The following is a 16,621-nucleotide window of genomic DNA, read 5'->3' as shown; positions in this document are numbered from 1 at the left end:
AGTCAATCAGCCAGTCCAGTCGGATACAGCGTGACTACGTGGCCTTGATGAGTCCGACAGCCAGTGAGTTGGAGCCCGGTTGACATGTCGTCTGGAAAAGGCAGGCCACTCTGCATAGGTATCCCCCCGTACATGCCCCGCAGCGTTCGTGGCGCCATCGTGTCCCCTCTACTGCTGGCTGCTGTAGTGTATTGGCTAGCGCTGTGACCCCGCCCTGGAACATCCCCGGTCCCCCAGCACGCAGAGCGCAAGCAGGCGATTGAGCGTTCCCGGGTTTCGGTTCGGGGCATCTCCTACTAGAAAAGGGCACCCGCAACGACTGCTCAGCGTCCCCGCCTCCTCTCTCCCCCCCCGCGCGCGTGCGGCTTTCAGAAGGATCGCGTGGTTTCAAGACAAAAACCACAACCTTCCCCACGGCAACCTCACACCAGCATATACTTATTCCACTCGGAGACGCGATTTCACGATGGGGTCGCAGATTGACTCGCAAGACGAGTTCACGGTGCTCGTCACCGGCTTCGGCGTACGTTTCCCGGATCCCCCATCTCCCCGTTCCCCCCACCTACCGCCCGCCGTCCTTCCCCTCCCGACCTGCCCCTCCTATAGAACCCCGCCATGTGCCGACGTGCCCGTCGTGCCCGTCGTCGCGGGCAGCGGGTCTCAGTCCATGAACCCTTCAATGTCATGATGGGAATCCTCGAACGGTGACTGACCAGGTCGCTCCTCTATCTAGCCCTTCAAGGCCCAGTACCCCGTCAACCCCTCCTGGGAGATCGCCCGCTCCCTGCCGACCTACCTCCCGCCCCTCCGTGCCAAGAACCCGAAAGACCACCCTTCGACCTCGTCATCGTCGCCCGCCCGACCCCTCCCGCCCGTTCGGATCCTCGTCCACCCGGAGGCCATCCGCGTCAACTACCAGACCGTCCGCGCCCTCGTCCCGCAGCTCTGGGACCCGGCGACGCACCCGCGCATCGACGCCGCCGTGCACATCGGCATGGCCGGCCCGCGCCTGTTCTACTCGGTCGAGCGCCGCGGCCACCGCGACGGCTACGCATTCCCGGACGTCGACGGGAACCGGCTCGGCGACGAGGAGCGCCGCCGGGAGGAGGGCGACGGCTGGGTGTGGCATGGCATGCCGCCCGAGATCGAGACGGGGCTGGATCTGGAGGAGGTGCTGGCGCGGTGGAGGGGGCACAGTCCTGTGAGTTGTCCCCCCCCCTTCTTGTGTGATTTGTGCATATTGCAGCTGTCCATGTGAATGTGGACGTGATCGTGACCGTGTCTTTTGGCTGACGCCGCATAAAAAACCCTCAGGAGGGCTCCGACCTGCGGATATCGGAAGACGCGGGCCACTACCTGTGCGACTTCATCTACTTCTCCAGCCTGTCGCTCCTCTGGAAGGCGCAGAAGCACCGCCGGGTGACGTTCCTGCACGTCCCCTCGGACGCGTCGGAGGAGTCCGTCGCCCGCGGCACCGAGCTGACCCTGCAGCTGATCCGGTCCATCGTGGAGAGCGAGCTGCGCCGGCGGGGCGAGGCGGCGGCGGAAACGGCGGTCCGCGGGGACGAGGTCGTGGCCGCGGACGACAGGATTGCGGTCGAGCTGCGGGTTTGAACGTGAGATTGAGTGGATCTGACTGATTCCAGGACCATGGAGAAAGACGAGATGACAAAGAGGAGGGGGCAGAGGCTTTACATGTCTGAGTATCTGGCAGTGATGTTGGTGCAAGAGTGGGGGAAGGGCATCTGGATGGTATATGCATTGTGGATGTAGCACGGAGTTCTTTTATCATTGTATGTGTTTTACGCTGGTACGTTTGGGTAGGTCATGGGCCGAGGGATAACGAATGGCATCGGGTGGAGGGCATGCGTCTTCTGGGTGTTGAACCTGCGAAAATCCAAAGTCGTTCTGTTCATGGACTGAGTACACTACCTTGTTGCGCTGCATCACAACCATCCTCCCTACCACCATTTCGGCCATGTCAACAGCGACGGCTGGCACCAACCGGCACGATCAGCCCGCGACCCCGTTTCTGTCCGCAGTCCGCCAATGGGAATGGTCTGTGCCCGCTTTTCGCATCTATAAGTGCAACAGACGGCATGACTAGCATCCAAAGCGGTCCCGTAGCTCAGCTGGTTAGAGCTTTATGCTTATATCACGTGATCCCACGTACGTATGCATCGTAAGGGTCGGGAGTTCGATCCTCCCCGGGATCATTTCCTTTTGGCGATTCGGCCTTTCTTTTTCAACTCTATTTTTCCTGGATACATCAGGTTGTTTGTTGTTGTTGTTCGTGGTCGACCGGGTATACATACCTACCTGCACAGGGATTTCAAATTCACCAAGTCGCGATAGGATACCCGTATCACCACGACTGCGATGTGTAATAGGGACCAGGGGTTTGCTACCTCTTTCACTTGCTTGGTTGAGCTCCTGCCTACCCGAGACTTCGGTTGTCCTTTGCGGATGATGGCTCCCGAGTCTTTCTTTGCAAGCAACTGGTTGACTGACGCTGGCGGCTCCTCCAAGTTCGCGATGGTGTTGTGAGCCCCGCACTTGGCCCCTGTGCCGGGCTGTTTAGACCGTTCAACACACTGTCGAATCTCCAGGGAACGCATTCCGTGAATGTCCCTCCTTTTCCGGGTAGCAAGGCAGTATTTGGTCAACCCCAGTTGGTCCTTTCGGTGCGACTTGATGTGTTCGGGATGAAATATTGCCACACGGCACATTCTCGACGTTGGGATGATTCGTCAGCTCGCTGTTTGGTCTGGGAAAATTGAAACCGCCACCACCGCAAGGGTCGGCAGCAGACGATCAGAATACCAGGCTGGCCAGAGACGCAGACTGGAGAAGCACGCGGTTGGTTGCCCTTTAGCTAGCGCTCCTCATCGGGTTGGCACTGGGCAATCAAGAGCAGCATCCGAGGCAACGAGGCTCTTCTACCCGACCATTCACCAGACACAAACGTTGAGGATGCAATATCTAACAGGTGATTTTCAAACTGTTTCCAGCTAAGCGAGGGCGACGACCAACTGCTGTCCTTGAACCAGAAGCCCACATGCAAACTCAGCATTAACACCCCATAAACGCCTTGCCCCTGAAGCTCAATTATACCGCGTCATTATACATCCAGACACCAGCCCACTTGATTCCCTCCACCGGGCCTACGTCTCCTTTGTCGGCCGGTAATCGCTCTCCTGCCCGATGAAAGAGAACCGCGACGTGTACGTCGGGAGCGGGGAGTTGCCCGGATCGCTGAACGACGGCAGCTCGACTGGCGCGGCGCCGGGGACGTTGAGCGGAGCGGGAGCCGCCGCGCTTTGGTTGTCCGGAGCCTCGAAGACGGAACTCGGTGCTATCGAGGAGATGCGAGGGTCGCTGCGTCGCTGTCAGTTGGTGCTGCGAGAGGCAAGGGAAAAGGGGAACGGAGGAATGGGGGAAAGAGGGTACGACGGCACGAGCGACTCACAAGTACGTGTGCATGCCGCCCAGCGGGTGCGCGAAACCGGTCGGCTGAGGGCTGACCGAGGGCGAGAACTGGCCGACGGAGGTGGCGTCGCGGTACGGGGCGGCGCTGAAGGAGCTGTAGTGGCTGTTCCTCCACTCCTGCGTCGCCGGGCTCTTGGGCTGCACCATGTAGTTGATCTCCGTGATGGGCCGCTGCGGAGGCAGCTGCGGCGGGGGCTGGGTCTGGTACATGGTCGAGGCTCGTCGGTAGGCGCGGTTGAGCCCGCCGCGGCGCCCGCACATGTAGACCAGGATCCCGCCGAGCAGCAGGAAGGAGACGGCCCCGATGACGATGCCGGCGATCTGGCCGCCGCTCAGGGCGTGGTGGAAGTTGTTGTTGATGACGGCGCCGTTGTTGTCCGAGGATCCGGAGCCGGAGCCGTTGGTGGGCCTGGGCGCGTCCGATTCGACGGGGAACGGTTCGCCGGGGAGGATCTGCGTGGTCAACGGGAGCGCCGCCTCGAGCTGCTTCGCCAGCGTATTGGTCGAGTTCTGGCCCTTGTTAGCGAGTGCCCTCATCGTCGGGGGTTTTTTTTTTCTTTTTCTTTTCTTTCTTTCTTCAAAGCCGGGACATGTGCCGACTCACTTCGTTGACGACCCCGATCATTTTCTCTTTATAGCACGACCCCGGGGCGCCGCAGTAAAAGAAGATCGGCTCGGTGTCGTTGACGACAACCTGATACCGCGGCATCTGCGGCGTGTTAGTTGAAAAAGACAGACAAGCCAGACGCCGTTCGACTGACGTTATTAGTGATGGCCTTGACCGGCTGAGGGCCGCTGTAGAACCCCTGGCGGCCAATGTCCACATATTCGTACGGCGTACAGGGGAAGCCGAACTCGGCGCGGATGACAGAGTGGGCGTCGGGATAGAAGATCCACTCAATGGTATCGCCGACCTTGGCCTCCGTCTTCGAAGGCGTGAACGAGTACCCGGACTACGCGAGGTGAGCTTATGCCGGATACGCCGATGACACGACAAACTTACAACACCAACGGCAATGGTGTGAGTCTCCGCCGCGGAAGCAGAAGTGGCCCCAGTCGCTGATGTTTCCGCCCTGACATCCGTTGTCCCAGTTGGCGCCGGAGTCGAGCCAGGAGCAGGCGTCGAAGTGAGGAACGGCGTCGGCGATATCGGCGTGATCGAGGACTGGGCCGTCACCAGGACCGCCAAGGCGACGACCCCCAATACCAATGACCGTACCATCTCGGACAGGCTGTGCAGTTTGGATCACGAGTCTCGCGGGGCCAGGAGCGACAGATGGTGAAAGCGATAGAGAGAAACGGCAGCCAGAAGGAACAGGATGGACAGATCACAACCCAAAGGGACTAGGACAATACTTATTGCTGACGGCGCCCAGTCGTCCATGTCGGTCCGGGCACGGCGATGGGGAGGGCTTTGGAGGGAACTCGGACCCAGGAGCTGAGACCGCATATCTGCAGCTGCTCAGGGACGCATGCAAGAGCCGTTGGCTGGACGCTCAACCCCTAGGGTCTGGATGGACCAACCGCCGCCTCTTTGGCAGCGTCGTCGGGAGAATGAGAGTTTCTAGTCGTCCTGCTGGCGTGTGCCTTCTGCATCTGCGATGGGGGGGGGGGGAGGCTTTGTTGCAATGCGACAGGCGAGTCGAGCACTGGGAGGAGGGGAAGAATAGAAAAACCCCGAGGCGGATTGGCGCCTACTTGGAAAGATAATGAACGATGGTGAGAAGGTTGACTCATTGGCATTTACAATCACCCATCGAGAGCAGAGGTCGCAACCGTGGCGTTCAACATGACGTGATGCCTCACTTAAGGACACCCGGCCCAGGCGGGACGATACAAACAGGTCTGTGAGAGCAAACCCGCGATCGTAACCAAGCTGTCCCCGCAAGGGATAGTTCATCGGCGGTGAGACAGACCAGATCGACAGGGCAAAATGGTGTCTTCATGTCAACCTATTTCAAAAACCAAAAACAAGCAGAGGGTGAGCCGAGGGTAACCCCCAAAACGTAGGTAAGGCTTGGCATCCCAGGCATGTTTGCTGCCATCGAGACGTTGGAGGCGCTCGGCCCGTCACTAACAAACAATGTTTGGTGGCGTCCTGCTTGAACGGACGCCCGGTCGATGATGCGGGAGAGACACGCGAGGAGAGAGACTCTGAGCGGGGCTGCTTGCCACAACTCCGGCCCGGCGGTCCAAGAGGTGAGAATCGTCCGCGACAGGCTGAGGCCATCTGTCGGCGATGTTGTTGACGACAGAGTGCCCTCGTTTTAGTGTTGTGGCCACCTCAGTCGAAGAGGATTGCCGTTTATGGAACTCTACGTTGGAGTTTCGATGTCCCCAGTGCGTGTTATCCAGGAGGGAAATCCGTTGCCGGTAGGAATGGCAGAGCAAACACCCAACCGTGGAACCGAGAAACGAGCGACGCCCCAACTGAGGCAAGTCGGATTCGGACAATGCAGCCGCTAGAGCAATGCTACGGTCCTGGTGTTGCACTAGTGCCAAGCACCGGGCTATGTCTTGTAGGGCCCAGGGCTGCGAGCGAGACATAGAGACAAGAGACGACAGTTCTCCCTTAGAAAGCAAACGGTGGTCTTTGAGACAGGCTGCGGCCAGATGACCACGCTGGGACTCGGCACAACGGCGGAGCGGCCTGCTTTAGAAAAAACGAGACATCGTGTTTGGGATTGCTGACGGCATGAGTGTATCTTTCATACGTTGGTAGAGTTGATGCGGCTCAGTATTGCCGACGTTCACGGTCCGGGATCCCAACAATGGATACCACAGTATCAGGCCTCTGGCAAAAGGGCAACAAAGTGGCTAGCCAAAGTCTTCAGACACTTGAGTCTCTCCCAGAACAGTTTGTGCGAGATGGAAGTAGACCTCGTCTACCAACGAGTCCTGGGTGTAATGAACTTGACTTGAGATGCAGCGAGCAAAGTGCGAAGGGATGGATTTAGCTCCGGGAATGCCCATTGCACAGACCAAGCTCAGACGTGCGGTGGCTGACGGAATTCCGAAATACTCTCGGAGGCGCAATGATTTGGATCTTGGGACATGGGGAATGAGAGCTTGAGAGATAGACGCCTGGTGTGCGGAAGTTACTTCGAGAATGGCTTGAGAAAACGAGTAGGGCGCTACGCAGACGATACTCGCGTTGGTGGCTGAGGGGCGGGAGGGGATTGATTTGCTGCCGAGGGAGTATCATTCCGTGCCTTTCCTCAATCGAAATAGAAACGATGGAAAATACACTCAGAAGTTAAGGAGTGGTTGTAGGCATTCGCTTGGGTGCCCATGATAAGTCAGTGGAGAACCGCGGTGTGAGACTGATGAAGACTTGTCAAGAGGCGTGACGGGAAGCGTGTGGCTTGTCCACGCCATTCTCCAGGGTTCACTGTCGCGTTTCTGGAAAGCCTGGGAATGGAAAAAGGTGCCCGCGAGTGCCCAGTAGATGCCAAGAAGTTAGTTCGAGTGAAGTCAACATCGAATCGTCATATCGTGACATGACTGTCCATCGTGTCGTGAGCCTGGTGGAGACGAGATGTAAGATGCGGAAATCCCAAACGTCCAGATGCAGTTGCTTACTTGCCATGCTGACTAAACAAACTGGGATTCGCCTTAGCGCGAAGGGGAGGCACTCAAGCGGGCCCAGAGGTTCGGCCAGTCTCCACTCTCCGCAGAGCTCTTGACCAATCAGACCGCGGTTTCAGAGCTTGACCTCTCCCGGGAAAAAAGTTCCAGCCTCGCGCGCCAGTGGAAAGGACGCCTGTGCCCTTTGCCTCACGCGGCAGTCCTCATCTCCATCGCAATCACCCTCTACCCAGTTTCGATTGCTCATCAACTTAGATTAGCCTTGCCACGCCACGAACATTTGCAATCATGAACGGCGACGGCTATTCTCGCGGTAAGCCCATTCACAATAACATGCTCGATCCATTAGCCCCCTGGTTCTAACATGTGGCTTTCGGGAAGAAGGTCGAGGAAAGGGATCTCGCGACTACCCGGTAAGTCTTGCGTACCACCCACGCCTTTCCTCCCGAGGCAGCGGCTGACAGAGAGGGGGTAAAAAGAGAGATCGCGATGATAGACGCGGCGATAGAGACAGACACCGAGACCGAAGACGTTCCCGTTCGCCCTACGACCGAAGCTCCAGACGTCGCGACGACGAGGACAGCTATGCGACCAGCCGCAGCCATCGCGAGCGTGAGCGAGAGGACAGATACTCTGGCCGCGAGAGACGTGGCGGAGGCGAACGAGAATGGGATCGCGACCGTGGATCCTCCAGACGCGATGCCAGGAGAGACGACGATGATCGCCCGCGGAGAGACCGCGACCCGTACGACGACCGACGCCGAGGCGGACGAGACAGAAACGAGGATGCCGGGTTCGGCCGACGCGAACGCCAGCGGAGCGCGACGCCGCCTCCCAAGAAGAGGGAACCCACGCCTGATCTGACCGACATCACGTCAGTTCTGGAGCGCAAGCGACGTTTGACTCAGTGGGACATCAAACCCCCCGGTTATGAGAATGTCACTGCTGAACAAGCCAAGCTGTCAGGCATGTTCCCTCTGCCCGGTGCTCCCCGCCAGCAGCCCATAGACCCGAGCAAGCTCCAGGCCATCATGAACCAGCCCGGCGGCCAGGTCAACAGTGCGGCTCTGAAGCCGAGCAACTCGCGCCAGGCCAAGCGACTGCTCATCAACAACCTCCCCCCCTCGGCGACCGAGGAAAGCATCCAAAGCTTCTTCAACCTGCAGCTGAACGGACTGAACATTATCGAGAGCGCCGACCCCTGCACTAGCTGTCAGGTATCGAAGGACAACTCGTTTGCCGTTGTCGAGTTCAGAAACGCATCCGAGGCCACCATCGCGCTGGCCCTTGACGGAATCTCGATGGAGGCCGACGATGCCACCAATGGGGAAGCAGCCAATCAGGGTCTGTCAATCCACCGGCCAAAGGATTACATCGTCCCGGCTGTGGTCGATGATGTGCCCTACGAGCCTGGTGTCGTGTCCAACGTCGTTATCGATACGCCAAGCAAGCTCAGCATTGCCAACTTGCCCACCTACCTCTCGGACGAGCAGGTTTCGGAGCTGTTGGTGTCCTTTGGTGAGCTCAAGGCGTTTGTCCTTGTTCGCGACAGAAGCACAGAGGAGTCTAGGGTAAGATCTCATTTTCAATTGCGTGGCTGTCAAACCCCATACTAACCAACCGTACAGGGAATTGCGTTCTGCGAGTACGTCGACCCTGCGGCCACGGACGTTGCCATCCAGGGCCTCAATGGCATGGACCTCGGCGACAAGAAGCTCAGGGTTCAGAAGGCTAGTGTGGGCGTCACTCAGGTTGCTGGAGTGGAGATGGGCGTCGCCGCTATGTCTATGCTGGCTGGAACAACCTCAACGGACTCTGGGGAGACCCGTGTCCTGCAGCTTCTCAACATGGTGACGCCCGAGGAGCTGATGGACAATGACGATTATGAAGGTAAAAAGACGCCGCCTGCTCGAGATCGGATGCATACTGACACCTCTCAGAAATCAAGGAAGACGTCCAGGAGGAGTGCTCCAAGTTTGGCAACGTCCTCGACATCAAGATTCCTCGGCCAGTGGGTGGCAGCAGACAGTCTGCCGGCGTTGGCAAGATCTTTGTCAGATTCGAGAACACCGAGTCGGCCAAGAAAGCGCTTCAAGCGCTTGCGGGACGCAAGTTTGCGGACAGAACCGTCGTCACGACCTATTTCCCCGAGGTAAGGATCACCTGTTCATCTTGTTTTACGTACAACCGTACTGACCTATCTTGCAGGAGAACTTTGAGGTCGGCGCTTGGTGATTGTATTCGGGATGGGCAGCTGGGGAAACAAACGTGACCGTTGTTGAATGGGACAGGGCTCGGCGGAAAAGAAACTCTAGGCTAGTCATCTTCAGACTGCCTTGTAACCAACCAAAAATGCTGTATCATAATTCCGCGCGGGCTGCCGGGCGAGTCCATCTATGGGGGTGTTTCTAGTCGCTCGGCCGAGGCCAACTTGCGGATGCTCCTTTGAGCAGGCGAGATCGCATAAAGGAAAGGAAGTTTGCAACGTTCTCTGACACTTGATACTGACCAGGAACCTTTGGCTTCGCCGTAGACCTAATGACAGGACAGGACTGCTCATCGCGCCCAGATCTGTTTGACAGGCCGGTTCGTGCTATGGTTGTCACAAGGTAGGCGGACAGGGCACGAGGAAGCGCCTTGTTGTAGTCTAAGATCGTACACAGTGGGAGGAAGAGTGTTTCAAATAATGATGAATTCAATGTGCTACATGATCTATCGTCCGTTGCCTCCCGCCAAGTCTCCTCCATGGAGTTCAATTTCAGCATCACTTGACGCGTGAACCCATACATATGAATCGTCTTGTTATTAAGATTTCGACCTTTGGGCATTGTTAGCTTCTCATCCAAGAGATAATAGCGAGCAATGTAATTTGGGATGGTGCAAATGTCAGAAGTCCTGTTCATTCATGAAGCCCGAAGGCTTTAAAATAAGAGGTACCAGAAAATAGTGTAAATGGAGGATCATCATTTGGTGCGAAGGGGGGGGTTTTGATGGTATACTCGAAATAGCTTACCTGGAGGAGCTGGCGCAGAAGAGAGGGAGGTCGCTGCGGCAATATCAGGAAGCCGCAAGCTTCTCTCTCTCTCTCTCTTCTGTCTCTCGGTGTGTAGAGAGATGAGGTTGAGGGAAGTGAGAAAATCTTCAAGCTCGCGGAGCTTGATGTAAGCAAACACGCGCACGGACCATAGTAGAGGCTTGCGTGCACGGGCCTCACAACCCACCCCAGCGGGTCTGCCGCCCGAAATTTTCTCGACCAGTCCCAGACCAGCCAGGACGCTGGAGACACAAATGAGCAGCAATCGTTCACAGCGCTGAGGTGCCCTAATTAAGCGAGGATTTGCCGGCTCGCACACGCACCGCCCGTCGACCGAGCCCAGCCCAGGGCCTCCCGCAACATATCGCTTTTCCCGATCGTGAACTTTTTTCCCTCTCCCATTTTCCAAAGCCGACCAGCGACCGACTGACCCCCTTCGTCTCCAGCCGACAACAAACCACCAACACCGTCAAAATGGGCCGTCTTCACTCCAAGGGAAAGGGTATCTCCGCCTCTGCGGTCCCCTACTCGCGCAACCCCCCTTCGTGGCTCAAGACCACCCCCGAGCAGGTCGTTGACCAGATCTGCAAGCTGGCCAAGAAGGGCGCCACCCCTTCCCAGATCGGTGTCATCCTCCGTGACTCCCACGGTGTTGCCCAGGTCCGCGTTGTCACCGGTAAGTTCAGGATTCATACTCTGGCCGTAGTGGCTCGAATTCGAAGAATTGTGCGACTGACAAATTTTCGTTCCAGGCAACCGCATTCTCCGCATCCTCAAGTCCAACGGTACGACCCCAGTCAGATGAACACGACGAGCGGCGACACATACGATGTCGAGAATACTCCAAAATTCGTCCGCGAGGAGCAATCCTCTTTACCGCATTTAATGCGCCTCTGCTTGGTCTAGGCTGACAGAGAGATTGATGAACAGGCCTTGCCCCCGATATCCCTGAGGACCTGTACATGCTCATCAAGAAGGTATGTCACAATTCCCTCTTTTTTGAGGGGTTGCTTTTTTCCAGCAGCGCTTGATCTGGATTCTTCAAGAGGAGGACGGCGTACTGACCACGACACAACAGGCTGTTGCCGTCCGCAAGCACCTTGAGCGCAACCGCAAGGACAAGGACTCCAAGTTCCGCCTGATTCTCATCGAGTCCCGTATCCACCGTCTTGCCCGCTACTACAAGACCGTCGGTGTCCTCCCCCCCACCTGGAGATACGAGTCCGCCACCGCCTCCACCATCGTCTCTTAAGCGCGCCAGACCGGACGTCGCTATCACGAATGGAAAAGGTCGTCGCATTGACGCGGTGGATTCTGGTCATGGAGTTGGGGTATTAGGAAATGTGCATTTAGAGCTCCGATGCCAGCTCTCTAGGCCCGGCGGCCGCCACGGGTTCAGAAGGGAGCACACACCAAAAAGTTTCTTCCCAACATGTCGCTTGAAAGAAGTAGACAAACCATACCAAAAAGAAGAGGAAATTCCTTCCCCACGGCAACGCCCCAGCATCCTGTCTTTTTTGTGCGGGGTTTTTATGAGATATCAAAAAGTTATGAAGAAGCGTGGTATCAAATTTCGTCATCATCATGGCCTCCCGAGGCGCAATGCTCTCACGAAAAGGACTGGGGAAAAAACGACTTTTCTCTGCCTCCCTGAACGCCTAGCCTAAAGCCATTGAAAATGCCAAAAGTGCGTGTTGGCCGCCAACGTCCATGTATGATACCCATCCGAGCTCAGCTTCCGCGTTCCTCTTCCAAATGTAAGTCACATCGGTATTCGCTGCAGCGGCTTTTAGCCAGAGGGCTCGCCTCGCTTGCGGGATTCTTCAAGCAGGAAGTCGCCCAAGACCTTGAGGGGATTCTTCGGCCTGGAACCAACCATGTCAGCCTTAGTCCTTGCTTCCTTCCATAAGCCGAACCCGCCGTCGGGCTGGTAATACTTACTGGTTCTTGCCAATGATCTTCATTCCCTCGAGGAGGACGGCGCTCACGTGGCTGTTGATGTACTTCCGGGCGGTGTCGCCGTGCTCGACCGCCTGGTTGGGGAGGTTCGCGGGGTGCGGGTCGGGGTGAACCGAGCCAGCGCGGGAGCCAGCCTCGCCGTTGAGGTTGCGGCTGGGCGTACCGGTTCGGCCGGGCGCCGGGCTGGGGGCGCCTGGGGCTGCCTGCGGCATTGGGACAGGAGACTGTGTGAATATTGCGTCAGCGCGCCCCCACGACAGAAGGTATAATCGCAGGAGTCCCTACCGAAGCCGGCTCGACGGCGGCGGCGTCAGTCATGGCAATGTCGCGGCTGACGGCATCAGCCGACGCGGTCGCGGGAACGGGAGGCATTGTGGGTTCTGATGTCGTCGTCGTCGGTGCCGTGGTTTCTTGCGTGGTTGGGTCGGCTGTGGTCGGTTCGATCGGTTCTGCTGCAGTTGGGTTGGACATTGTGAAAGAGGGAAGAAAATGGAGCTAAATAGATGGTCGATGCAAAAAAAATAGAGATATTATCAACGACTAAGCAGCTGACCGGGGCAGGGTGCTTGGGCGAGAGCAGCTACTGTGGGCTTGACTGCGATACGTTGGCGAGTTCTTGGTTCTTGCTGGCTGTGAAGTTTGCGCTGGGACGGGCACGATACACAAAGGCTTTGGGCGGAAGCAGAAACCAATCGGGCAAGGAACAGGCTGGAATGATCTGTAGAGTCAGTCGGTGCAACAAGGAAGCTTATAAGCAAGAGCTTGTCGTTCAATGTTTCTTGTCAATGGATTGCGACAGCAAAGAAGGCAGAGGCCAGTAGCTTGGGCGCTGGTTGCCCGCAAAGATTCATAGGCCCGCCAAAGCTCGCCGAGCTCATTTACGCGGGGTCACATGACGTCGCGTTGCGAAATGCGCTTTCCCCCCTGCGGCCGCCTGTCCTCTTCGCGTCTCCATCTCTGACGCCACGAAGGCGAAACTTCTTATACTGACCTCCCCAGTTGCCGTGCACTAGCACAACGAGTCATCCCTTTACGATGTCGGACTCTTTTGACCTCAATGATGGATGCCTTCGTACAGCGGCTGCCGCGCCCAAGGCCACCCACCCCGTCGAGGTCTCCCTCAAGACCGTCGCCTCTCGGTGAAAGACCCGCCAAGAAGGTCAAGGTCGAGATCCAGGATAGCGACTGTGAAGACGATGAGTGTGATGTAAAACTAGCAGAAGAAGATGCCGACACTTCTGGAATTACCGTCAACGATGTCTCGGATGAAGAGGGCAAAGGCAGTCTCAGTACCCGGCAAACCGATATCGAGAGTACTCTGCCGCCTATCCATGCGGACAAGGAAGCGATTGAGGAGTACGAATTGATGAAGAGCTCCCAGGCCGGCGCTCCTGACGACGAGGAGAAACCAGTCACGGCAAATCGTCAATGGGTCCGGGGCAAGAGCTCCATCTACGTGGATGCGTTCAACCTCGCGTTGGAAACCGTCTTGGCTGATGAATCTCATCTTTTCGATGCCAAAGAACGCACCGTCTTCGAGCAGTGGGAGAGCCTTGACTATGAGGCCCAGTATCTGTACGTTGGGTCTGAATTTTCCTGCTTTCCTCGGCTAATGACCTTGCCAGTTACGTTCGACTGTTTCTGCGCAAGACATCGGCTTGGCATCGTCAAGACCGGCTGGGCTATTACAGTGATATCTCGGACCCCGAGGCGGCCATAGAGTCACTCCAGAAACCGAGAGACCTTCCAGAGGTTGAGGCCTCCAAGGAAAGCAACCCAGTCGAGGGCATTGAGCTGGAGGAGTTCAGCCTAGGCGACACATTCACCTTCGCCGATGCCTCGGAGGAGCACATCACTACTATCGAGGAGGCTGCTTCCTTGCTAAGCCTGGATGAGCTCAAAGATCTTGCTAAAGAGGCCAAGTTCCAGGGGCGAAATAAGGCTGATCTGGTAAAAGCGCTCTGCCGAACAGGGTACCAACAGACCGGCCTCTTCGCGCATGGGCTTCATAGATCTGGTAGCGGAGAATCACAGACTGCCCGAGGCCTGATGAGGCATGGTCACGACACACCTCCACCACTCAACCGGCAGGAATCGAATCAGACGCAGCATTTCCTGGACAAAATCAGGGACATCACTGGACCATGCATCAGACTTTCACCACTGACGTACAAACTGTTTGAGAGGGTGCACCTGGTATTCTATCGCTCGACGGAATGGACCGAAAAGTCCCTCACGGCAATCATCCTTGCCAGCATCGCACGCCGCAACTACCCCGAGTATATCGTCTGCCGAAGCACTAATATCTTCGTCACGCGCAAGCATGTGCTCGAATTCGAGTCAGCACTTCGAGTGGAAGCTGAAGTTGACCAGATCCTCGAGTTCAATGGATCGCCGGGCGAAGCAGGGTTTCGCAAGGTTGTGGACATCTTCAATCGAGTCTACCCTCGGTGGAAGGTCCTTTTGGCCGAGGAACAGGAAAAAGAAAAGAGAGTTTATGAAGAGGGCGAGGGCGCCTACCTAAGAAGATTTACTCCGGTCCACTCATACACTCGCATTGTCCACAAAGCCGCGGCCGTGTTTGGGCGACTGAAGGATCACGAACGCGAGCATGCCACCCTCACGGAGCTTCTGGACCAGCACCTGTTCCACCCAGCGCGACGAGGCAGTTGGTATCAGCGCAAAGCTCTGCTCGAGGAGCATTACATGCATGCACTCGATGGCAACGCGGTGTCTGTCGACCCTGACGTTCAGAAGAAGCATTGGAAGCGAATCGCGGCGACGACATGTGAAACAGGTCTCGAAGACAAAGATTGCCATCTGATCTATCACTACGATTTGCAAAAGCGTCTCGTCAAGCTTGAGAAACAACTCCGCATACCTCGTCGTTTGCAGCATGACTTTGGGCACGTTCGTCTTCAGAAGCCAGTGGAGCATACGGTTGAGGGCATACAATTGAAGAGAGATGACCGGCAAGGCAAGAACGGCCGCCAAGCAAGCACCAAGACCATCTGGGTCGATGAGCTAGAAGCCGGCGGCGAATGCAGCGTCGAAGAGATGTGCCTGAGTTGGTATCGCGGCCAGGGATACAAGGGCTACCACGCCGAGGGGGGCATTGTCCGCACTTTGTTCGCCTATCTCTTCTACGACATTCTGTTTCTCTACATCCCGAATGTGTTCCAGACGGCGTATCAGACATGTCCGTTGGACCTGCACACCGATTCATTTTACCCGACTCGCATGTCCGAGATCAACCATCGGCTGGTCGACATCGCGAACGGCGGTGCGGAGAGAATCATCCGCAAGATTGACACTAGAGAGCGCGAACGGCGCACTTGTGTCATCGGCCTGAACTGGGATTACGACATTGAGGATCTTGTGGAACTCGTCGGCTGCTTCAACGGAGGCGCACTGGCGGCCCTCTGCAAGGTGATGGCACAGGAGTACCGGCAGCGGGGCGGAGGCCTGCCGGACCTGATACTTTGGCGGACGGAGCCAGAAAAGGAATGCATGTTCGCTGAGGTCAAGAGCGCCAACGACCGGCTCAGCGACACGCAGCGATTGTGGATCCATGTCCTGACGGGAGCAGGCGTCAAGGTGGTTCTCTGCAACGCTGTGGCCAAAGAAGTCAGAGAAGTTGATTGAGGGTTCGTGTTGACCTCGCAACACTCGGGCAGCCTGAGATGTCCAGGTTCAATTCCAAGAAGATCATTTCGGGATTCCGCGTGGTGCTACGAGAAGCGGAGATTACTGCGACCTGGCGCTTCGCTTGCCAGGATGGGAAGGGCAGCAGCGCTTCGAATCCGGGTTTTCTCGATATTGAAGCTCCCCGCGGTGGTCGGTACCTTAACACTAGGATCGGACCAGCTCTCTCCCTCTCTCTCACCGTACTCACAGGCAGAGAGCCGAAATACGACGTTGAGTGTTGCCAAAAATAGGAAGTCATCTTCAATCTCTTCAACCCGCATGGAAACCTGGCCTTGGAAGGGTGAAAGAAGATTTTGAAACGGCGGAGCTGCCCCTGAAAGCCGCCCCTAGGATCTGGTTGAGATCACCGGCCAAGGGATCACAGCACTTGGTCACAAGATACGGATAGCTCTTGTACATGATTGGCAGTCTCGAGGTACTGTTTCAATCCGATCATTTGACAATCTGTCGAGTGCCTTGGCTTTCGTTTCAAGACGGCCAGGGATCAGAAATAGAGGCGCGGGGACATGCTAAATCTGGCATCAGATTCGGAGCCATCCAGCCAGAAGCAACTCTGGGACAGCAGGGTTCTGTTTTGGGCCGGAGATTTTCTGGATACCATGCAGCCAACCATGCAGAACCAATCAAGAAATGGAACTTTGGAAGAGCCCAGAGGAGGTTGGGCAGAAGCTGGCGGCATTGTGCTGGACGTAGCAGAACGGGGGTGGTGTTGCCTTATCAAACATTGGATAACAGTGCTTTCTGTTATTCCTCTTGTGCTTTCGATGCTGCACTTTTGACGAGGGTCATCACACGTACGGTTGGTTTAGCATTTTGGTTCAGTGCCTGCTTGGGCTAATGGGT

General features: G+C 56.7%; 6 protein-coding genes across 6 annotated transcripts; 4 read left to right on the top strand and 2 right to left on the bottom strand.

Moving 5' to 3' along the window:
* Positions 1–466: 466 nt before the first annotated feature.
* On the top strand, positions 467–1,614 carry CH63R_00898 (Pyroglutamyl peptidase type; the record flags this gene model as incomplete). Its single annotated transcript, XM_018295873.1, has 3 exons — positions 467–523; positions 734–1,201; positions 1,315–1,614. 3 exons carry the CDS (start codon positions 467–469, stop codon positions 1,612–1,614), a joined length of 825 nt encoding a protein of 274 aa, XP_018164235.1.
* Positions 1,615–3,164: 1,550 nt separating this feature from the next.
* CH63R_00897 (Extracellular serine-rich protein) lies at positions 3,165–4,711 on the bottom strand (the record flags this gene model as incomplete). The annotated part of the gene is made up of 5 exons (XM_018295872.1): positions 3,165–3,378; positions 3,470–3,999; positions 4,094–4,198; positions 4,251–4,442; positions 4,493–4,711. The coding sequence occupies 5 exons, from the start codon at positions 4,709–4,711 to the stop codon at positions 3,165–3,167; spliced, it is 1,260 nt and encodes a 419-aa protein (XP_018164234.1).
* A 3,334-nt stretch (positions 4,712–8,045) lies between these two features.
* Positions 8,046–9,312, top strand: CH63R_00896 (U2 snRNP auxilliary factor; the record flags this gene model as incomplete). The annotated part of the gene is made up of 4 exons (XM_018295871.1): positions 8,046–8,648; positions 8,706–8,967; positions 9,018–9,229; positions 9,286–9,312. The coding sequence occupies 4 exons, from the start codon at positions 8,046–8,048 to the stop codon at positions 9,310–9,312; spliced, it is 1,104 nt and encodes a 367-aa protein (XP_018164233.1).
* A 1,273-nt stretch (positions 9,313–10,585) lies between these two features.
* On the top strand, positions 10,586–11,363 carry CH63R_00895 (40S ribosomal protein S13; the record flags this gene model as incomplete). Its single annotated transcript, XM_018295870.1, has 4 exons — positions 10,586–10,787; positions 10,864–10,896; positions 11,042–11,088; positions 11,190–11,363. 4 exons carry the CDS (start codon positions 10,586–10,588, stop codon positions 11,361–11,363), a joined length of 456 nt encoding a protein of 151 aa, XP_018164232.1.
* A 537-nt stretch (positions 11,364–11,900) lies between these two features.
* Positions 11,901–12,442, bottom strand: CH63R_00894 (Dpy-30 domain-containing protein; the record flags this gene model as incomplete). Its single annotated transcript, XM_018295869.1, has 3 exons — positions 11,901–11,976; positions 12,053–12,294; positions 12,356–12,442. The coding sequence occupies 3 exons, from the start codon at positions 12,440–12,442 to the stop codon at positions 11,901–11,903; spliced, it is 405 nt and encodes a 134-aa protein (XP_018164231.1).
* Positions 12,443–13,127: 685 nt separating this feature from the next.
* CH63R_00893 (Coiled-coil domain-containing protein mtmr15) lies at positions 13,128–15,715 on the top strand (the record flags this gene model as incomplete). Its single annotated transcript, XM_018295868.1, has 2 exons — positions 13,128–13,645; positions 13,696–15,715. 2 exons carry the CDS (start codon positions 13,128–13,130, stop codon positions 15,713–15,715), a joined length of 2,538 nt encoding a protein of 845 aa, XP_018164230.1.
* Positions 15,716–16,621: the final 906 nt, after the last annotated feature.

Source organism: Colletotrichum higginsianum, chromosome 1 (genome assembly GCF_001672515.1).
Source record: "Colletotrichum higginsianum IMI 349063 chromosome 1, whole genome shotgun sequence".
Classification (NCBI taxonomy): domain Eukaryota; kingdom Fungi; phylum Ascomycota; class Sordariomycetes; order Glomerellales; family Glomerellaceae; genus Colletotrichum; species Colletotrichum higginsianum.
The sequence above is the reverse complement of the archived record's forward strand: the minus strand, read 5'-3'. Positions and strand labels throughout refer to the sequence as shown.